Source organism: Triturus cristatus, chromosome 7, assembly GCF_964204655.1.
Source record: "Triturus cristatus chromosome 7, aTriCri1.1, whole genome shotgun sequence".
NCBI lineage: Eukaryota > Metazoa > Chordata > Amphibia > Caudata > Salamandridae > Triturus > Triturus cristatus.
In genome coordinates this window covers 549,754,734-549,778,617 of record NC_140590.1, presented here as the reverse complement: position 1 = coordinate 549,778,617, position 23,884 = coordinate 549,754,734, and the positions used below count along the sequence as shown (strand labels likewise).

General features: G+C 49.4%; 1 protein-coding gene across 2 annotated transcripts in view; it reads left to right on the top strand.

The window, feature by feature from the left end:
- LLGL2 (LLGL scribble cell polarity complex component 2) overlaps nucleotides 1-23,884 on the top strand; it is a 682,570-nt gene that overhangs the window by 612,267 nt on the left and 46,419 nt on the right. For both annotated transcript variants that reach the window (XM_085616998.1, XM_085616999.1), the window contains exon 24: nucleotides 1,418-1,460. In XM_085616998.1, coding sequence (XP_085473124.1) covers nucleotides 1,418-1,460 — 43 coding nt within the window. The remainder of the gene's footprint in view (nucleotides 1-1,417; nucleotides 1,461-23,884) is intronic.

Genomic DNA, 23,884 nt, shown 5'->3' with positions numbered 1-23,884 from the left:
GGGGAATTTCATTGGTTTTTTTATCAGTAAAATTTCCGCTAACTATAACATGTGTGAAACCTATGTTTTTTTCAGTGAATATATATATATATATATATGTGCGTGTGTGTATATATGTGTGTATTACCTACTGGCGGTCGCCAGTAGGTAGATATAGTTAGGACCTATTTTCCATAGGAAATCCGCAACATTCTATTTGAAATGACGTTGGCGCCGATTGACGAATCTTCGCGAAGTTTTCCAAACTTTTGGCCATCTCCGGTCCGCTCATATCCTAAAAATTTCACGGTGATCCGTCACGCGGGGGCCGAGATAAAAAGGGGGGTCCCAAAACGCATTTTCCCATAGGACCTGTTGACGCAGCTACAGACCGAACTGCTGAACGGAATTACACCAAATTTGGCAAAGAGGTAGTCCTCAGTTCAGACTCGTGCCTTTTGCTTAAATGGTGTAAATCCGTTCAGTAGTTCCTGAGAAAATTTGGGTAAAAAAGTTAGTGATATCTATGGCCTTGGAGGATCCGCGCACCCTCCCCGCACCCAGCGCGCACCCTGCCGTGCACGAGCTGAATACTAATTGGCTGTCAACACTCCAGATCAGGAAGTGTCGGCAGTCATCTTGTGCCTCGGTAGAACCGAGGCACAAGAAACCTATAACACAAACGCAAAAAACGCGACAAGGGGGCAGGGTAGAAACAGTGTGAAGGCCTTCACACTGTTTTCTGCAAAATTATTGATTATTATTGTGAAAAAGTGTTTGAAACATCATAGTGAAGGAATCAATAAGTTAACCATCTCCTTCCAACACACAATTGTTCTTATCCTAAGTACCCTTTATGTAATTTGATGATAAAATTTGATTTTTTATATACACCTGTCTCTCTTCCTTTTTCTTTTATCCCTCGTTCTTCATTTATGTTGATTTTGATGGATATACATGCATATGACTGATGCATAATTTGACAAATTGATTCTGTTTCTAGTACATATTGTGAAAGTAACCAGGTCTGTAGGTATATAACTATCCTATTCATAACAGAGACTAAGAATCATATAACTAAGCATTTAAATAAATCCCTTGAAGGCACCCTTTTACCCGTGTATCAAAATTTGCCCAAGCCCTCAATGGGTATATTGGGTTGTCCACTACATTTATCAGCATGTGTTTTGTTAGCAGGCCATCGCTGTGTATAATGGCACCCATCTTTCATTACTAGACCTGTAGTAAGCATATTGATGCCAGTGTTTCGGTACTTGGATATTAAAGATCGAATTTCTTTCATACACTATCAGTGTCTAAAACACTTCTAGTATTTCGTTAATATGTCAGTAGTATTGTCAATAAATCTAGTCTTTTTCAGACTGCCCGCTGTATGTTCCTTGGCTAATAGTATGCCCTGCCTTGATCTCTTCTCTAGGAGTTCTGAAGGAGATCCAGAGCACCCTAGAAAGTGACAGAACGTAAGTAACTGCACTGTTCGCCATCCTATACAAAAGGAACACTTTCCAGAATTGTGGAAAATAAAAAAAGAGCGTTATATAGAGGATGAAGGTGGGGGGCGACGTAGGGTCAGAAATACAACTGTTTTTAGTGGTCACAAATGAAAAACCGGGCCGTTTGCGACTGCTAAAAAGGGTTGTAGGATGTACACACCCTATTTTGTGAGTTGGTAACTTATTACTGACATAAAATTGGGGTTGCAAGTCGCTATTAGGATGGGGTGTACCAAGCACGTCCCTTCCTAACAGCGAGTTGCAGGGGGATGTGCGATTGTTTTGCGACCGGAAAATACAGTTGCAGAACAATCGTGGTAAGCCAGTCGCAAACGGTAAGGGGTCCCCATGAGACCCCTCCCCCTTTGTGTTTGACAGCGGAAAAAAATTCAAGAGCAGGCAGTGGCTCATGGACCACTGCCTTCCCTTAAAAAATGAAAAGAAAACTTTTCATTTTTTTTCTTTTATAGCATCCCATTTTCCTTTAAGGAAAACGGGATGCATATGGGGGAAAAACGTTTCTTTATTTAAAAAGGAAACACAGACATGGTGGTCTGCTGTCCCCAGCATGCCACCAATCCTATGATTTTATCCCATTCCCAATGGGTCATACATTGCGGCCTGCCTCATGAATATTGATGAGGCAGGTCATTTGCAACCCCATCGGGAATCGCAGAATGTGTTGCAAAAAATCGCAATTTGCAACCCTCATAACAGAATGGTCATACATCTGGCCCATAAGGTTGTAAATCAAGAGTGGCGGGGGTACAGTGGCATTTCATCAATCAGAGAGGAGGCACATAGGAATATGGATTATGTGTAGGAAGAGCGGCACCATGTATAATAATGTGGACACAGAAGCAAGGAGGGAGGGTATTTTTTGAGAATAAGGTGACAGTAGAAAGAAAAAAGAGGGGATGGTAAAGATTTGGGATAGAGCACTGACCTAAAGGGATTGGGGGGAGGAAAATAGTGTGTGGAGTTTATGAAGCAGAGTCTGGAAAAGGGGAGAAAAGTGATCAAGGGAAAGAGGATATGGTAGCAACAGGTAGGAGAATCGTGACATTGAGAGAAGTGACGGGGAGTGAGGAGCATTGTATTGGGGAAGTCTGAAAGATTTGAAGTGGCTAACGGTATAGTGGAGAGACTGGGGAAGGTTGAAGAAGGGTAATAACCTGGATGCTGTGAGCAGCCATAGTAGTAATTGATACTGCCTGACCATCCCAAGCACCCCTCATCTGATTGTCTTGAAGCTATTTATCTGTTTCATGATTATTTTTCTGCTCTCTGGTGACTTCCTTTTGTTTTGAGGGATCTATGTTGTAAACTTGGTAGGAAAAACATTAAAACATCAATATTTATATGTAGCTATCAAATAGTGTTCATTTTTCATGGAGGGTATGGGGAAATCGAGAAAAATGCTTCCTTGCCTTTTTTATGGAACTTCATCTCCACTGTGCTTCCTGACTGATTATTTCCCTGGTTAGTGGCTGCTTTTGTTTTGATCTTTTGTCATGTATTTTCTCTGTTTTTAGTAGCTATAAGAAGCTATTAATTTCACCCCGGACATTGTTTTTGGAGCTTAGGCCACATACCTCGACATTTATGCTTCTTAAGAGAACAGGGAAGACAACAAACATATAAAATATACTGTCTAAAAAGGTATTTGTCAGCCATGGCAATAAAACTTGAAGATCAAACAAATCGCATGTTCTGGTGACATATTGGGCTTTGGATACCAACATACGCAGTATCAAGAAACAACTTTTTTTAATCTATTGAACTCCTACTTGAACACCCAGGGTCTCAGCACCTGTGGGACTGAACATTCAGCCTAGGAGGTACCTTAAAATGCTGTGCCTTCATCTGTCTTTCATTTTAAAATGTTCTACAGTGTTAAGTTGAAAGTGTTAGAGCACTGATCTTTTTTTCCAGGTGGTTTATTGTACATAAAAGATATTTGCTCTTGAAAAACTGCAATCTACTTCATAGATGTCCACTGAGCGATACAACATTCATAGTTTTTCCTCCCCATAACTGTTACTTTTTAAGAAGACCTAGCTAGAAAGATGGCTCCACAAATCTGATCCAGCCGCAGATTCCTTATCTTAGAATAATCCCCATGTGCCAGACTGGATCCGGAAATGTTTGTACAGCAGTACCTCTGCAAGTCGGTATAGGGTGCTGAGTGACCCCGTAGCTACATTGTCCCTCAGATGTGACATAGCCTGAATCCATGCAAGTCCTCCCCAGATGCAGTGACATCAGTTGCTTCTTTTCGACGCTTACAACGCGGATCCAATCAGCGGTTCCTCAGGCTGTTTTTTTACCTACCTTGGCGAACAGTGTGTCTTTCATATGTCCTCAGAGTTCAAAACTCGTGGGTCAGGTAAACAACAAATGTCGGCCACGGACCCTCACTCTATTTGTATGTGGTGCCTAGGAGAGAACAATGACTCAGAGGAGTGCGATTCATGTCAACGCCTTCGACCGAAGACACTGAAGGATCGTCTGATTAAGCTTCTAGCGTTGAGAATTTGCAGTCTTCCAAGACGTCCTTTCAGCCTCTGGCCCCTGTGCACTCCAAGGACCAGCTATGGGTCTGATACAGGCTCTGTTCCCGTGGGCGCCACACTCCTTCAACGTCCAAAGGTAAATCTGTACGCAGGTGTTCAAAGTTGCGGCATCATGCGACTTAGACACCTGAGGCCTGCCACCGATCTTAGGCTGAAGACTCTAGCATGAGTCTATCACACCCCTCCCAATCTACCCTGCAGCCGGGGCGACTCTGATCCAGATGTGAGAATATTACAATTCTCTACATACTATCTTTGGGCCTTCACCTTCCCCTGGAGCATCCTCAGGCCCCAATGAGATGCACAAGACAGTGACTGTTTTCACGCCGGTGGGTTCGCCTTCGCCATCAGTCCAGTTATCCGGTTCGAAATCAGTTTCCACGCCGGTGCACATCACTTCGGGGTTATCACCTTCTGCGGCCGGGTCTGGTCAACCGGCTCCGACAACGGCATTGAGGTCTGGCCTACCGACTTCGAGGAGGGAGTCAACGGCACCGCTTGTTATAATTGGCACACAGTAGCTGGATCAAATATGTTTTGTACACCCATTTAATAGTAACTACAATGACATTCAAAGTGTCTTTTCTGACTGAAAACATGACAATTTATAGCCGGTTCATTGTTAAATGATGTCCATTTTGAATCCGAGTTCTTGATATTGCTAGTGTTCACAAGATTTTCAAACTGATCCCAATGTGCAAGGAAGCAATGTCCCCACCCAAGACTACAGGGTTCAAACTATGCCGTGACTGCCCTAAACAGATGTGTGTGACAGACCTGCAAGATGTGTGCCTTGGCATTTGACAGGAATGTGCCCTCATGCACCGGAAGGCAATCGGAGAACGTGAAGCAAAGAAGTATGTTGGCAAATATAAAAAGAAGCCACCCAAGTCCTGCTCCTGCTTTCAGTTGATGGGGCAGACCCACTGCCGCTCCCAAAAACAATTTTGCGACCGGTCCTCTTCACAGTTAAGGTCATCCGGTAAGTTAAAGTCCAGATTGAAGTGGAAACACAAGAAGGCGAAGCGGAGCTCGGTCCCATCCTGCCACTCAAAAGACAAAGAAGTTTTGAGTGGTATAGCTACCGATCTCGGATTTAAAGAAATGATCCTACAGTTGGTCCATATGTGCCCCAAATTCTTCAGGTCAATCTGTGACCTGAAAAAGTCGAAGTGTTTAGGAAATCTATGGTGTGTTTTTATATTTTGCACTGTTCTGCTTCCCTCAGGCATGTCTTTAAGCCCCAAGGAGCTGCAGGGGCTTTCATTCTAATTATCGCCCGCAGATCCTTCCTTAACACTGACTGAGGCAGTGGAACCCACCTCAGGTTCGGCGTCGACTCCTATTGGCTTCGACTGGCTCCAAGACCTGCGCTGGTCCCTCTTTTATCAATAGTCTCACAAGCATGTGAGGTGGATCCAATACTACAACCAGTGTCCGACCATGAGCCTAATATACCTTCACCCCCAACTAAGGTTATACTTTGACTCCATACCAGTGCAACCAGTTCCCGTACAGTCTGATTCAGACAAAACGCACCACTACCACAGAGCAGTGCTCATTTGCTCCACCAGCATTTCATTTCTAAGTATGACCAGAGTTTGCCACAACTTGGAAATGACATTGAAGATGATGAGGTTGATTTTTTTCCCCACATTATATTGATTACAGTTTGTATATGGATTTGCAAGAGGTCAATGGGCTTGATGCTTTCCCTGCTATGTGGTTGATTTCCCCCTTTGGGCCACCAAAGGAAGAGAGGGCTTCCTTTGCAGGAGTCATCAGACATTCAGTTGAGGTCCTGGATTTACAAGCTTACTGAAGTCTTTTTATTAGCCAGGGACGGACATATTCCGACTCCTTTCTGCCCTTTAGTCTAGCACTAACTGACACTCCTATGGGAATTTGGTCTAATCCTTGTTCTTGCCCACCAGTGAACAGGTAGGCATGGCATCACAGACTGGTGTTTGGTGACCCTGATGTCTTACTCAGCATCCTACTCCTGAGAATTTGGTGGTCCAGGCTTCCGCCAGCAAGGTGAATCCTAATTAGTTCCACCCAGCTTCTACAACAGAAAATCAAAAAGGATTGAGGCATTTGGGTAATGTTTGCTCTCTTGGGACATCCTGACCTTTAGGTTGGCCAGTGCCAGTTGCCTACTGGCCTCGGATGTGGTGAATGAGATCTTCCTAGGGGTCCGGAAGAATTTAGTGCCTCCTTGGCTCAAGCCATTCAAGATGGCCTGGATGTAGCTAAATATGTGACTAGTTCTAGTTTGTACATTACTTATTGCTTAGGACGAGCAGCCCATTATAATCTAACGGGGTGACCCAGTGAACCTCAGGACCTTGGTATTGTTTAGTACCCTAATCAGCCCAGTGCTTATATTGTTTTCGTTGCCATCGGCACACCAGCCATTCTAGCCTTCCTTAATGGCCTGGAAGGGCCCCCATAACGGACTTAGTCAAGCTTTTTGCCTTGAAACTTTTGCCTGCTGTCGATTTAACCCCATAGGATTCTCCCCAATGTAATGTTTATTTCATGCCACTCTAGGTTGCCCTTCCCTCACATCCTGGTGAAGACCCACCCAGATGGTTCTAAGTAACTGCTCTTTTTTGGGTCAAAAAGTCAGCGCTCTCAAATTGCCTATACTAAGGCCTTATCTCATTTGGACTTCTAAGAGAAGCCTCTAGTTGTCCTTTATGATGAGGATTTTGGGTTCGGTTTCACTTGACAGGCCGCACACAGGTCTATTAAGCACTGAGAACTTCAAGTTTTATTATATTTTATGTATCCAATCACCTAATTCTCACTTGTCATGCTGCACGAGCACTTCTGTCACATTTTGCACATTTGGAGCAAACTTTAGTACAGCGTACCTAGACAGCTTCATGTACTAGCGCCATAATACATGCATTTGCAGTATTTTTTTCTATCTTGTGTTTTCATATTACTTTAAGTGATTTGTTTTCTACAATTTAGAAATATTGTTTGTTTGAATTTTTTAACTTCTGATCGGACCAGTAGTCGGCACTAGTGTGGTGCTCCGTCGCCATACTTGGATGAGATCCACAGGCGTCTTGGGAGATGTACATGCATTTCCTCATGGACATGTCTTTTGATGGGTCCCACATGTTTGGCGAAACAGCAGATTCCATCTAAAAACACTCCTATTAAAACTGGGCCACAGAGCTCTCTGTGAACCGTTTGACACCTACCAGACAGTTCCCTCATCAGTTTCGGTCCCTCCAAGTCTAATCCAGAGGTTTGGCGAATTGACAGTGCCAAGCCCCCTCACCCACTATGTAGTCACCTCAGCCCGTTTTTGGCTAGGGATCAGGCAGACAATGTGCAGGTCACCAGGGGCACTGATCTTCCCAGTCTCCCTCGCCTGTGGCATCAGCCTTCAAACCACAGAATCCAACATTTTCCCTCGTGGTGGCAATTCTTCTCTGTCTTCTCACAATCCGGCTTGTGAAGTAACCACACTACTTACAGCACTCATCGCCGCCACAGATTAGCTCCGCACCCTACTGGAACGAGGAAACACTGCTGCTCGAATACTGCTGAACCTCTCGCCTGCGTTTGATACCATGTCACACTCCAGCCTCATCAAAAGACTACAAGCAAAAGGCATCCAAGGTCCAGCCCTCTATTGGATATGCTCCTTCCTCACAGGGAGAACACAGCGAGTCACCTACACATCAGAGCCCAAGGACTTGATCTGCGGAGTCCCTCAAGGATCATTTTTCTGCCCCACATTGTACAACATTTACAGGACACCACTCACCGACGTCATAAGATGTTACAGCATCTTGGGAGCGCTAGGTGGCGCGCTTGCAAAATGGACGCGAGCGAGTGAAGCTCCCGCTGCCTATAATCCTGTCAGCTGGGCTTCCTTATCACGCCAGGCACCCCCAAGTGCAGGACCCGGGCCCCCCTCCATCCCGCAACGAAAATAGGCTGGCGCGGCCACCTGCTGCTCCGGCTCTGTGGCACAGAAGCTGGTGCCGGCGAAGGAGGTGAAACGGGCAGTGGGCCGCGGCCGGCTACAGCGAGCACTCCAGCCCGCGGCTCACCACGAGGGGGCTAGGCCGCACTGGTCGGGACCTCGGTGGTGGCAGCGGCGAGACGCTGCTGGGCCTCTCCACTGTGGTGCCCTGGGTCAGTGGTAGTGGCGAGAGGCAGACCTGCCCTTCTGTGCCCTGCAGGGGGTGCCTCGACCTGCGGGACACACTTGATGGAGCGGTGAGAGCAGAGGGGGTGCGGAGGCGGTCGCGACCTGCTGGTGACGCCACGGAACACGGACTTTGGTGCGGCGGGACTCTGGTGGGCTCCCCGAAGTGCCACTGAGATATCGGTGAGGCCGCTTGGGGCTCCCCGGCGTGGGACCTGCCTGAATGCCTGACGGGGCCGCCTGGAAGGGTCCTGCAGGCCCGATGAGTACAGTGAGGTGGCCTGAGAAGTGAAACGGGCCTCTCGATATGCTGTGGTGGAGTGGCGGGCGGCGGTGATCAGCGAGGCGACCTTTGATATAGCAGACTGCCCTCGGGTCCATGGCCGCGACGCAGGAGCCTGGAACTCTGGGGGCCTGGTAAGCGGACAGTGGACGGCCTGGAATCGGACAGTGAGGTGAGCGGCGGAGGGGGAGGCTGTCCCGGCACTGGGATAAGGAGAGCAACTGGGCTCCTTGCATATGCCGGAGGTGCTGGCGCGTAGCGGTGGTCCTGGGGCCATCCATATCCAGTGCAGAGTTGAGAGGGCAGGAGAGACACGGACTGAGCTACAGGTGCTGGCGGTGGTGGACCGGAGGGGGTCTTTGCGCAGGGAACTCCCCTGATGGCTCAAACTGCATGGAGTGCCCTGGCATAGCTGGAGTTGGAGTGCCGTCTGGGGCACGTCGTTGCCTGCGCCATGCCTGTAGTATCGAGGTGGTGCCCAGCAGTCTGCGATGGCGCAGGGGCAGCAGCAGTAGGTAGAGGCGGCGGACACTCACCAGATCTACCCAACGAGGGACGTCGGCGTCCAGACGGCAGAGGGCTGCCCGACGGGGGACCCTGGTACATCGGGGGGGCGACGCGAGACGGTCCTGGAGGTCTACGAAGCCTGAGAGTAACAGAAAGCTGGTGTCTCTTGGATGGTGGCCGTTGTCATTATCGGGAGGGTCCTTGCTCTCCCTCCTCCCTCCTCACCGCATTAGCGGAGGGACTGTGGTGTCATCTCTCTCCTGTTGTGGTGGACTAGGGGTCTGAGCCCGGGTTGACCGTCTGGTGCCGGGGTTGCCAGCGGATGCCTACGGCACAGCAATTGGTCATGGGCCGGCTGCGAAACGCGTCGAAGGAGGGCCAGTCGCAGGCGGCGGGACCAGGTCCCATGCCGGGATGCCGTGATGACAGCGTGGAGCCCCAGGCGTCAGCACTTGCGGCAAAACTGGACACAGTGCTGGCGGCAGTGGAGCGAATTATCTCTACCTTGGAGCAGACAAAGGCCTCCCTAGAGTCCCGGATTGATAAAGTCACGGTGGACTTCACCCTTCTCCATGCGGACCACCGCAAGCTGGCGGAAACAGTGGCCCAACAACGCCAAACGCTCCAGGATGTCCAACCGGTGGTGAGCAATCACACTATAGCCCTGCAAGACCTGATAGACCGCGTCCATACCCTGGAAGATCGCGTCGAGGATGCAGAAGGTCGCTCTCGACGCAGCAACATCAGAGTGGTGGGACTACCGGAGGGTGAGGAGGGACGGCATCAGAACAGTATGTTGAGAGGTGGCTCCGTGACATGCTCCCCCCGGGGGTGCTCTCTCCCCAATTCGTGGTGAAGCGGGCCCACAGGGTCCCTGCACAGAAGCCCAGACCAGGGGCTCGGCCCCGTCCCTTCCTTTTCAGACTCCTCAATTACCGAGACAGGGATGCGGTGCTTCGCGAGACCAGGAAGTTGGGCACCATCGCAGTGGGAAGTGGTCAGGCGATGTTGTTCCCGGACTACACGGCGACGGTGCAGAAGCGGAGACGTAGCTACCTGGCGGTGAAACGCCAGCTGTGCGACCTGGAGATTCCATACTCCCTGCTGTACCCGTCGCGCCTCCGGGTGGTCACGAAGGAGGGGACCCACTTCTTCGACGCCCCATCGGATGTTTGGGACTGGCTGGAGGAGACAGGGCAGTGTAGGGGACAGAGGCCTCCAGACCCGGGACTTGGCAGTCGACAGGAGAGGAGACCGAGGAGGCGGGGGCGGCGGAGGGGGTCCCGCAGAGACGCGGGTTTGGGTGTGGCACCCAGCCCGGAGAGGATGCGACGTGAGCGTCAGGGAGCCCTGGAAGCGGTGGCAACCTTTGGGTCTACGAGCAGCCAGGGCGAAGCGGAAGTTCACGGACATAGTGAACCCGAGACCAGCAGATCATCATCTCCGTCCACCATGCTTTCCGAGGATCAACTAATGTCGCTGGTGATGCCCCAGACTGTTGACCAGATCGTATGAGCCGGGGGCGGCGAGGCGGCTGCGTCCGCTGGCACGCATGTCAATATGTGATGGACAATGTGTCTTGGTAGCTGATTGCTTACACACTCCTATGTATGCTAGGGTACAGTGCTGTGTGCTGGTAAGGTTAAGTTTACTTGGTCGCTCCGTGCACGCGGGGTGGCGGGAGGTGCTCGGGGGGGGGGGGTCGCGTGCGAAGTGGGATTTGCTGCATGTGGCGTAGCTGGATGCAGTTAGGTTATTCGCCCATGCTTAGCCAAGCCCACGCCACAGAAGGCACCTACAGCGAATACAGGGGCACTGCGGTAGGGGAGCAGCTCACAGTACCTATAGCCGCACTGCGCACCCGTTAGCCACTACCTGGCTTAGTTTCACTCCATAAGCGTTTAGCTTGCAGTTTGGACGAATGCCCGTACGGGGTTTTGCCCTGGTAGTTACACAGTTCTCAGTTCCCAGTTCGAGTGCTCGGCAGCACGCAAACGTTTCTTTGCTCTGTTCTTTGTTGCAGCACACCGACATGACATCTAGAGCCCATGTCCCCTCCACTGGTCGTCCGGGCCCCGGCACCTATGCAGTCTTTAATTGCTTTAGATGGCCACCACTAGCGTAATCACATGGAACATAAGGGGTATGCACACGCCAGCGCGACGATATTCCATTTTTGCTTACCTGCAAAGACACAAGGTGGCCATAGCCCTCCTCCAGGAGACTCGCATGACAGTCAGAAATAGCCCGGTTACGCGCCCGCTGGAGGGGTCAGCTATTTGGAACTATTCCGCACATGCCCGAGGCACACTGATCTGGGTGAGGGCGGGCACACCACTTACATGCACGGAGGTAGTAGTCGACCCAGCGGGGCGATACACATTAGTGCGTGGGAGGCTTAATGGACAACACATATTACTAGGCTCCTTATACGCCCCGAACATTGAACAATCGTCATTTCTTGCCCATCTATCCATGGTGTTGGCACCATATGCGGGCCTCCCCTGGCTACTGGGCGGGGACTTTAACTCAGTCCTTGACATACATCTTGATCGGTCCTTCCCGCCCCTCCGCAACACACAGGTGGTTTCGAACGCACTGACCCTCAACGACTGGATGTCGCATTGGGCATTGATCGACATGTGGCGCAGTCTGCATCCCGATGACCGCATCTACTCGTACTATTCGGCGGTGCATGACCTCCATGTGCGTCTCGACAGGGTGGTGGGATCCCACTCTTTGATCCCCCTGATAGACCAGGCAGAATATCTAGGTCGGACAAGCTCCAATCATAATCCTCTTAGACTGCGCCTCCGATGGAGCCCCGGCCGTCCCCCAGTCCCCACGTGGCGCCTCCAACCTACGGTCCTGGAGGATGTAGAATTTTGTGGATCCTTAGGCACGGCGATCGAGCAGTTCTTTGACCTGAATGAGGGCACAACGAGTAGTGAGCTGACAGAGTGGGATGCCCATAAGTCCACTATCAGGGGGCATTGTTTAGGCGCGACGTGGAATATTCGTAAGCGTCTTGCACTGTCGCTCGCCAGCCTGGAAACTCGCCTATTCTAGTGCGAGCGGCATGGGGAGGGCAGCGGTCGTGACTCAGCCCGGCTGACACGGCTTCGAGCGCGCCACGCTGAGCTGCTGGAGCGCTTGCGTTGCCACAACTATGCGGCTCACTCGGCATGCCACGTCGGACAGGGCGGGGAGGTTGCTGGCATGGCTGCTAAGACAGGAGACTGTTCACGCTCCGATAGGCGCTATATGCGGGCCCAACGGGTCGCTTGTATACACACAGTGGGAGATTCATCAGGTAATGACTGCACACTACGCGTCGCTGTACCGTTCGACGGGACGCCGGCAGGTGCAGGACCTGGACCGGTTTCTGGAGGCTGCCTGCTTGCCCACGGTCCCAGATGAATATCAGGAGTCGCTCGAGGGTCCCCTCACCGTGGATGAGATCTGGGAAGCGGTTGCCTCTTTGGCCTCTGGGAAGGCGCCGGGCCCTGACGGGCTCCCAGCGGAATATTACAAGACCTATCGGGAGTCACTGGTACCCAAGCTGTACACCCTCTATCTGGCCGCCCTTGAAGAGCGTACCTTGCCCGATACCATGCGAGAGGCCTATCTGGTATCTCTGCTCAAGCCCGGGCGGGATCCCACCCAACTGGGGTCCTACCGCCCCCTTGCTCTGCTTAACGCGGACTACAAAATCTTGGCTAAGGTGCTGGCGGAGCGCCTGGCGCCAACGGTGCCGGTGCTAGTGCATGTAGACCAAAATGGCTTCGTGCCTAAGCGTAGCATCTCTCTTAACTTGCGGCGGTTCTTCCGAGTGGCCTCCGACAGTGTCCAACAATGGCCTAGGGCGGGCTGCCTGGTCCTAGACCTTGAAAAGGCCTTCGACTGTCTGGAATGGGGATACCTGGTGGCGGCATTATCGCACTACGGGTTGGGTCTCGGGTTCCTCCAGCTGGCAGCCCTTCTTTACAAGGACCCTACGGTGAGAGTGAGAACCAGGCCGTACATCTCTGATGCCATCCCAGTTTGCCGCGGCACCAGGCATGGGTGCCTGCTCTCGCCCCTCCTGTTTGCGCTCGCAATAGAGCCTCTCGCTGCCACGTTTCGCAGGGAGCTGGCTGATGGCATCCCCCTAGGCGATGCGACGCATCAGGTATCGCTTTATGCGGATGACTTGTTGGTCTTTGTCAGGGATTTGGCTCACATCCCAGCTGAACTGGAGCACATTCTACTCAACTTCGCTGCTCTCTCAGGCCTCCGGGTAAACGCCGCTAAGTCCTGTCTAGATGCGTTTCGAGCCGACACTCAAGACCCGAGCTATCATCTTGGGGGTGTGCAGGTCCAATGGCGGCCGGATACCTTTCGTTATCTGAGTATGCAGATGTATCGTCATCCAGTGGATCTTGTGGAGGGCAATCTGGGCAGGACCGTGTCCGCAGTCAAGAATCAGATGCGGTTCTGGGGTACACTTCCCCTCACGGTCACGGGCCGGGTCGCCTTAGTCAAAATGGTGATTTTACCCCGACTCCTGTACTACTTAGCCAACTTGCCCATTTATATCCCAGCATCCTTTTTCACGGCCTTTGCGCGGTCCCTTCGGGACTTCCTATGGGGTAATGCACGTCATAGAGTTGCGTTACCCAAGCTGTACCTCCCCACTGACCAGGGGGGACTTGCAATGCCGTGCTTTGAGCATTATTACCTGGCTGCGCAGCTACAGTGGATAGCCCAATGGCTGGCAGACAGAGGACGTGATGATACTGCGACTGCTGCACTCCCCCTCTCTTTAGTTGACATCATTAAGCTTTTCCAACCGGACGCGAAAGTATCGAGGCCTGTACCTCTTCTTGTGGTAGTGGCCTACAAATGCTACCGCCGTTGTCTCTACCTTACTCGGGCCCGGACTCCTTATGCCCCGGCCATACCACTCGAAGGTTCTCCTAGTGGGCAGGGGGTGCTCAGCGCTTCGGAACTCGCGGACTGGAGCTCGGCAGACATACAAACGCTGGGGGATCTTTACCGGGAGGGGGCCGTTCTCTCGTTCACCGCCCTGGCGGAGGAGACGGGGTTGGCTCCCGGCCACTTTCTTCTTCGTCGGTCTTCGATGGCAACGCTCACGAACTGTTGGGGGGGATCTCAGGGAGGAACTGGAACAACATCTCACGATGCAATATCTCCATGTAATGAGACTGGGGAGACATCTTGTTCGGTGGTTTGCGGCATCCTTGCGCACACATGCAGCAATCAGTCTGGCACCGCTGCGTCGTAAGTGGGAGGCGGACCTGGCCCGGCCCATGGCCGACAGGGAATGGGACAGGGCGCTGCAGGGCCCGACAAGGATCCCTAGGAACATGCGCTTCCGCCAAATACAATTCTTCATCTTACACAGAGCGTACCTCACGCCCGCATCCATCAATAGATACTTCCACCGCATGGATGCGAGCTGCCCCCGCTGTACGGAGCTGGACGTCGGCCTAATCCATATGCTTTGGAGCTGTCCCGTACTGCGTTCATACTGGCAGGCAGTGCAGGAGGCGCTCTGCGAGTGCACAGGTCGCAATATCCCGTTCGAATGGCCAACCTACCTGTTACACCTCTTTCACAGAACTCCTTCTACAAAAGTAGCCTCTCGGTTCATTGACCTGGGGTTCGTGGTGGCGAAGCGGCTGCTCACTAAACGTTTGAAAGTGGCTGATCCACCACACTTGCGCGCATGGCGCGGTTCATTCTTGGTGTGGGCTAAGGCGGAGAGCACGGCCCTCCTGAGGGAGGAAACGCTAGGCCTCACGAAGACGCCCATAGCAGCTCAGTGGGAGGCGCTTTTGCAGACCATGATGCGATCAGATGGGGATCCCGTAGAGGCCTGTCAGGTGCGTGACCAGGGCGACATCCTAGGGGGGCCTAGAGCTAGTCCGTCCAGATGAATGGCATGGCGTATGGTAGCGAGAGCATAGCCGGATGGGTGGGGTGCAAGAGCAAGCGCGACATTGTTTGTGAAGCAGCTTCTGTATGGGGCATCGGGATGGGGGGGGACCTATGGACAAGGGCAGGCAATACTTGAACAAAGGTCGGACTTTGCTGCTGTTGCTGTATTGGTTGGGCATTAGATATTCGGCTCCTGTTATTCCATGGTTTGCTAACTGTTTATGGAGAAATACCGGGGGAGAATGGGTGGAGTGTTGGACTCTTCATTTGGAGTCACCTCCTTCTGTGGTAGGATACCTAAAGCGGCTTTATAACTGTCACCATAGTTGAGGGGTCTCCCACACCGACATGAGATCAGGAGGTGTATCCATTCTCCACCAACCAATAAACACTAGCCTGGGTACATAACAATGGTACAAATGTATGTTATTCTGCCTTCATAATGTACTGTACGCTTCTTTAAAACTTCAATAAACAGATTTATAAATAAAAAGAAGGTATTGAAGATGTTACAGCATCTCCATCATCTCCTACACTGATGACACCCAGCTCATCCTCTCAATGTCAGACAAGTCCCTGACATCCAGATCCAACTTCAGCAAATAGCATGCTGTCCATAGCAGAATTGATTAAAACTATCTGCCTGAAACTAATTTAGGACAAAACAGAAGTGCTGATCTCCACCTGGTGGCATCAGAACTTGGTCCAACACCATCACCCACTAACCACGCAAGAAACCTAGGAATAATCTCAAACATTATACTCAACATGGTGTCACTGGTGAACCCAGACAGCCCCTCCTGCTTCCACATATTACGCATCCTCAAAAAAATCTTCAAATGGATACCCAAGAGCAACAGGCATACCATTACTCAAGCCCTAGTCACTAGTAGTTTAGGCTATGGCAACGCACTCTGTGCCGGTACCCCCAACCTCCTCTTCCTCCAACATCAGACCATTCAGCATGCTGAAGCTAGACTCATCCTGGACCTTCCACGACACACCCACATCACGCCACACCTCTGAGAACTCCACTGGCTGCTGATACACAAGTGCAGCCAATTTAAACTCCTCACACATTCATACAAGGAACTGCACAACATTGGTGCAGCCTATCTCAACTGCCGCCTCCACTTCCACCATCCCACCAGACTCCTACGCTCTGCCTCATTCTCTCACACACACTACCCTCACATACGCTAAAGCAGAACATAAGGTCTAGCCTCCCCTACCTTGCACCCAAGACCTGGAGCAAACTTCCTTTACACAAAAGGACCTCCACCTCACCTCTGGAATTCCGCTAGAAGCTGAAGGCCTGGCTCATCAACTAACACCCGGCAGATGACCTACACACCTGCTCCACCTCCTGTATGCACTTCGGGTGATTAGTTGTGCTTTGTAAATCCCAATAACATTCATCGCATCTAACAGATGGGTCCTCTGGATTGTCTATCAGGGCTATGCCCTTCCATTTCTTTCCAACCCTTCACAGCTTCGGACACCTGAGTGACCTCCAGCTTCTCTCAGTGCAGCAGCCCAACACCACCTTTCCTCCAGACAAACTAGACAGCCTTTGTACCAAAAGATGTAACTCCTTTTCACGCTGGGCGATCTAGCACCCTCAAATGGTTTTTGCTCCTTCTCACCTCTCGAAAAAGGTGGAGAGGCTCCATCGGCTAGACCACAAAAGAGCCATAAGCTTTTATACGATAGCTCCAATTAGCATCGCGTGGGCAAACAGGTTTTTGCAGAGCTCGTGGAACAAAGAAAGGTAAGGTGGTGCAGAAAGCACTTTGTAAAGGCGGAAAGTCCTCTGCATTAAGATCTGCTGCACATTTGCTAAGAGGTAGCCTCCGGAATGACTGAGCACTCTACTAGGGCCAAAGGTGCCCACCTTTTTGGCATGTGGAGTGCCTGTTCTTGAAATCTGTCAGCCTGTGGTATGGGCGTCCGTGCACATGTTTATGAAGCACTAATGTCTTGACACACAGTTCTGACGGGACGGACATTTCACCCCTTGGTCCAGCAGGGCTTTTTGGTCTGAATCCTCTCATCAGGCCCTGCACTTTGGGAGGTACTGCTTCGATATCTATTCTAAAGGTGAGGAATCTGCAGAAGAACAAGATACTTACCTTTGATAATGCTTTTTATGGAGGACTCTGTATCTAACCGCAGATTCCTCACTGCACTCACACTTGTCCATTCTGTGGAGTGGTTTCTTTTTACCATTTTAAAAAAGTCCACATTAGGAGATCCGAACACTGGTATTGAAAATCATTTTGTGTTCCCCGTCTGAGGGCACGGAAAAAGTTGAACATGAAATGGATGTTAACGAGCACTTGGATGTGGCACTTCTATTCCGCTCACTCTCTTCTGGAGGATTGAGGCCACTGTGGAGCCAATCAGCGCCTCCTAGCTGTGCATTGTAGTAATGCTGGAAAAACATCCAGATCCAGTCTAACACCTGGAGGATCTCCTTAAGGTGAAGAATCTGCAGTTAAATTAAGCATCCTCCAAAAAGTGTGTTACGAATGGTGGGTAACTTGCTCTTTTCTGAGGTTCATATCATCTTGTCTACCCAATACTCCTAAGAAATGTTGCCGTTGAGAACTAGACAAGTTTCAATAAGAAGCCAACATCTTTCTGGAGAACCATGCAATGTAATGGGGGTCTGTCTCATAAGGGAAACAGAATGTATTACCATTACTTTCTAGTTCGAAAGAAAAGACCAAACAGGCCCATCATAGTTTTGAAACTGGGAGAGAAATTCTAGATGTTGGCCCTCCACCAAATCTACACTTTGCTCCTTCATGGGGATTGCATTTGTACAATAGACCTTAAAGATGCATACTTTTATTTTCCAGTAGTGGAGAAACACAAAACAATTCCTGAGGTTTTCCTTTAGGAAAGACTATTACCAGTAATTGGCCTTCCTTTTGGGTAGAAATAATTGTCAAGACCCTTTTGCAAGTATCAGACCGCTGAGAAGACAAAGATTACTAGTCTACCCATACCTAGACAGCTGACTGTTAAAAGCCTCTAAAAGGTTATGCTGCATTTCCAGAAGGCTATTGCAACTCTAAAAAGACTGGGTTTGCTGATCATTCCTGCAAAATCAACTTCAGTCTGTCAGTTTTAAACAGTTTTCCGAAGAGATCACAGGTGACTGCTTGCCTGATCTCATCTTTACTGAGATCCATTGCTGCCTGCATCTTCCTTCTGCATCATGCTCGTGTCCACTGACAGCCTCTTCATCAGTGTTTGGATGATCAATGGATATTCTTCAAAGTTGGGAACACGAGTTAATTCTACCTCCTTCTGCAATTCTGTCTTTCCTGTTGTGGTGCAAGGTGGAGAATCTTCTATAATGTTCAAAGATAATTCCAATCCATGTTTCGGATGCATTTCTTATGGATTGTGGAGCCCATATGAATCATTTCTAATACAGCGCCCATGATCTCAAAAAGTAATGTTGTACCACTTCAGCCTATTGGAATTGAGAGCAGCCCACCTGTCTCCTAAGACATTTTTCCCAGAAATTAAGAAAACCATTTGCTTGGGCAGAAGGACAAAACAAAGTTCATTATTTGAACAAGGAACAAGATCCAGAGTGCCGTCTCTTGAAACAAATGATTTGAAAATGGCTGATGGTCAGAGTACTTCAAATAACAGTGTTGCATGTTCTGGGTGTTCAGAACACAGAAACAGATTTACTAAGCAGAATCTTTCAAGAGGGTCATGAGTGGGTTATGAACGGAGAGATACTATGTGGTGCCTTCAAAGCATAGGGGTATCCTTAGCTGGATATCTTGACAGGCACTGAAACAAAACGCCTATGCCCAGGATCAATTGGCAAGAGTGGTTTCTGTACACATTTCCTTCAGTACCTGTGATCCTGTCAGTCATCAGGCTAACATATCCTGAGCAAAGTTAATCCGCACACTACTGGAGTGGTCATACCAGTGGTGGTTCACCGATCTTCACTTATCAGAGCTAACAGATATAAGGCACCCGTACAGGCTGGATCGCCTTCACAAGTTGAAGTGCCAAATTGTACACCCCCCCAGCCTACAAACCTTGAATCTTGTGGCTTGGTTCCTGAACTCCTGCAGTATGGACATTTGAATCTCCCTTTGGAATCAATGGTCATACTGAAGAAGGCCAAACGCGCATCTACTAGAGCTTTCTGTGCTTTCAAGTGGAAGTAATTCTGCAAAAATGTGGATCCCATAAAGTCTCACGAAGAAGCAGTACTTCCACATTTACTCTAGACCAATCGAGGTCGGAGTTATCCACTTTAAAGATACATATTGCTGCTTTCACAGGAAATGTCATGTTCGAGGCATGTGAGCTGTAGATCCCATGCCGTGCATAACCCGCCATCTAGTGTTGGGTCTGGATGTTTGCACTTTGTTTTTGTTCGAAGAAGTCTTTTCCAGTCGCGAGGTAGGTGACTCCTCTTTTCGGTGATAGTGCGCATGGGCATCGACTCCATTGTTTTTTTCCGCCATTGGGTTCGGATGTGAATTGCTGCGCTCCTGCACCGTTTCTCGGGTTTCCTTTGATATGCAATCCACTGCCCTCAACGGTATTGTTTCTCGATCTCGTTTCCTATTCTCAGTGTATTGTTTCGAACCAAGAATCTTCAATCCGAAAATTCATGGAGTGCCGTTTAGCCTACCCGCGCTGGGCTCGCTAGCAGTCGATGGAACAGACTCCATTCAAGCTCGGTCCCGGGTGTTGCACCAATTTTCCGTGCACCGACCTGCACAAAGTGTGCAATCTCTGCTTGTCCCCAGTACACGACGACAAAGACTGCAAGGCGTGCTGATCATTTCGATCGAAGAAGATGCTCTGTGACCGTCGGGCTCGACGTCATGAAATGCAACAACAAGGCGGCTCCGTACCCGACATCTTCGGAGAAGATTCCGAACAAGAACACGCTCAAGGAGCCGAGGAAGTACATGTCTCTGTGTCCGAAGCCGACTCTGACATGGAAGAAGAGGAGCAAGTTACACCGGGTCAACATACCATGAGTACAGAAACCCCCTTGCCCCAACAACCAAAATCTAAAAAGGCTCAGGTCCTTCCTCTGCCTGCTTTCCAGCTCCCCGCCCGGTGCCGAAACACAAAGAAAAGCCTTCCGGCTCTGGATCGAGTTGGCCCCTAGCGCACCAAACTGAAATCCTCGGTGCCAAAAACCAAGCATGTACATCATCAGCATGCAGATGAGGTTTTCAAAGACCCTGTCAGGGCAAGAATAATTACGCCCAGGGTTGAGAAAAAATATAAACCAGCACCTACTGACCCTGCATACATCAAAGGTCAACTGCCCTTAGACTCTCTAATGCTCGTAAAAGAGCAAATTCACAAACAGGTGAGGCCCCTCCTCCTGATAAAGAGTCCAAGTTAATTGATTCCTCTGGTAAAAGGGTAGCTTCTCACGCAACTAATCACTGGCGGAGTGCCAATGCTCAGGCTTTGCTAGCCAGATATGATAGAACTCATTATGATGAGTTGGAAAAACGTAACCAATATCTGCCTGGTGAGCATAAAGCAAAGGCAAATGATCTCATACAAGAAGGAAAACTCATTACCATACCTCCATCAAATGTGCATGAGATGCGGCAGACACCGCAGCACGTGCAGTAAACACAAGCATGTTGCTATGCAGACACGCATGGTTAAGAATATCCGGTTTCACACAGGAGGTACAGGCCTCCATTCTTAATCAACCTTTTGACAAGGAACACCTATTTGGCCCAGCAGTTGACACCTCGCTAGAAAAAATGAAAAAAGACACTGAGGTCACAAAATCCATGGGGGCTTTACAATTACCTGCTAGTAGAGGTTCCTTTCGCCGCTCCTTTTACAGGGGTGGTTCCAAAACTATTACCACAGAAAATCCCACCTTCTCTTAGAATGGCAGCAATCAATCGCCCTCATCAAGAGGATATTTTAGAGGAGGTTTTAGAGGAAACAATGGTAAGGGAAGAGGCAGAGGCAACTCCACACGCACTTCCTCCGCTAATAACAAACAGTGACTTGCTTTCACTATCCTCCAATCATTCCACTCCTGTCGGTGGACGTCTATCTCAATTTCTCCCTGTCTGGAACTCCATCACCTCAGACAAATGAGTTCTACAAATTTTCTAATATGGTTACTGCCTGGAACTTAGAGACACTCCCCTAAACATTCTTCCAAGATCACATGCTATGTCACAGGAGCATCGCACCCTTCTAAAAAAGAGGTTCAATCTCTGTTAGAAAAAGGAGCAAAAGAGCCAGTCCCATTAAAACATCAAGGAACTGGAGTATACTCCCTATACTTCTTAATTCCCAAGAAGGACAGATCTCTCAGGCCTATACTGGAACTCAGAGAACTGAATCCATACATTCAATCAGACCACTTTCACATGGTCACTCTACAACAAGTACTTCCATTCCTTCAACAAGGCGACTTCCTGTCCACTCTGAACTTAAAGGACGCCTATTTCCATATGCCAATACATCCTGATCATCGCAAATACCTAAGGTTCGTAGTAGCAGGACAGCATTATCAGTTCAAGGTGCTCCCATTTGTTGTAACAAACGCACCCAGAGTTTTCACTAAGTGCTTAGCAGTAGTCGCAGCTCTCCTTCGAAGACAACCAATTCATGTCTTCCCATATTTGGACAACTGGCTCATAAAAGCTAGCTCGCAAAAAAGCTGTCTCCGTCAGTCTCACAAAACTGCAGTTGCACCACTAGCTTGGATTCACATTAAACCTGTCCAAGTCTCATCTACAGCCACCCAACACACAGGTGTATCTGGGAGCCACAATAGATACACAAAAGGCTTTGGCCTACCCTAATCCGGCTAGAATCCGCAACATGCAGACTCTGCTCTGCCAGTTTCAGCCTCATCACTCATTGCCAGCTCGAGTGTTCATGTAGTTACTAGGGATGGTGGCGTCTTGCATACTAATTGTCCCTTACTCAAGACTTCACATGCGTCCCCTTCAAGAGTGCTTCGCACGTCAGTGGAACCAGGCTTAGGGTCTGTTATCTGATTGTTGGTAACGACCGCACACATCGCTCTCTGCAGTGGTGGAATACACAAACCCTTTCAAAAGGGCAGCCCTTCATCGACCCAGATCCACAGATAGTGCTAACAGCAGCCACATCACTCACTGGTTGGGGAGCTCATCTCCATACACATACAATTCAGGGCATGTGGAGCCTGCATCAAAAGCAGCTCCACAGAAACCATCTAGAGTTGCTAGTCTTGATCCGTACAGAGAACATGAAAGCAATGTACTACATACAAAAACAGGGGGGGGGGGCACACTCTCTCCAACTGTCACAACTAGCACAGACCATCTGGAGATGGGCCATACATCACAGAATGTTTCTCCTGGCAGAACACCTTCCAGGAGTAAACAATCAGATGGCAGATCTGCTCAGTCGTCAAAGACAGCAGATCCACAAATGGGAACTCCACCCTCAAGTTCTCCTCCCATTCTTTCAAATGTAGGGCTTTCCAGACATAGATCTGTACTCCACAAATCTAAACGCAAAAATGCCAAAACTTCGCATCCAGACATCCACACCCATTCTCCAAGGGCAATGCACTATGGATGAATTGGTCAGGGATAATTGCCTATGTTTTTCCGCCTCTCCCACTCATTCCATTGGTGATTCGAAAGATCAGACAGGCGTCCCTGACATTAATCCTAGTTGCTACCACATGGGCTCGACAACCCTGGTTCACAACCCTGTTGGAGCTCTCACTAGTTCCTCACCAAAAACTTCACCTCACTCCCAATATGCTCACTCAGAGCCATGGAGAAATAAGACATCCAGATCCCAGCCATCTCAATCTTGCGATCTGGCACCTGAAATCTTGGCTACCTTAATCTTCTGCCAGACTGTACAAATATTATCAAAGAGGCTAGACGTCCTACCACAAGAGTATGCTATGCAGCAAAGTGGATGCGATTTGTGATATACTGCAATAACAATCAAATAGATCTTCTGCACACTTCAGTTCAAAACATTATTTGCTATTTACTACATCCGCAGCGTTCCAATTTAGCGTACTCTTCCATACGCTTACATCATGCTGCACTGGCTGCATACCTACAGAACAGACAACATCTGTCTCTCTTTAGAGTGCTTGTCATCAAAGCATTTATGAAGGGACTTAAAAGTATCATTCCTCCAAGACTTCCACCTGCTCCAGTGTGGAATCTCAACATTGTCCTCACCAGGCTAATGGGTCCACCCTTTGAACCATTGCATAAATGTGAAATACAATTTCTTGCTTGGAGGGTAGCTTTCCTCATATCTATCACATCTCCGAGGAGAGTGGGTGAACTTCAGGCACTAACCATAGAAGAACCATTCTTACAAATACATCAAAACAAAGTGGTTCTGCGAACAAACCCTAAATTCCTGACAAAAGTCATTTCTGCCTTTCATATCAACCAATCTGTTGAGTTTCCCGTGTTCTTCCCTCAACCTGATTCTGTGGCAGAACGTGCGTTACACACTTTAGATGTGAAAAGAGCTATTCTTTACTATATAGTAAGGACAAAACCTTTCCGCAAAACAAAACAACTATGTTTGAGGCATATGAGCTGTAGATCATATGCGTTGGCATAGATCGCCATCTGGTGTTGGGCCCAGATGTTCGCACTTTGTTATTCTTCAGAGAAGTCTTTGTAGTCACGAGGTAGGTAACTTTGGTGATTGTGCGCATGGGCATCGACTCATTGTGTTTTTTCTGCCATGGGTTTGGATGTGTATTGCTGCGCTCTGGTTCGGCATCGTTTTCGAACCACTGCGACGCACAATCCTCTACACTCAATGGTATTGTCATTCGATCGCGGTTTCCCATTCGACGCATATCGTGTACACTGTA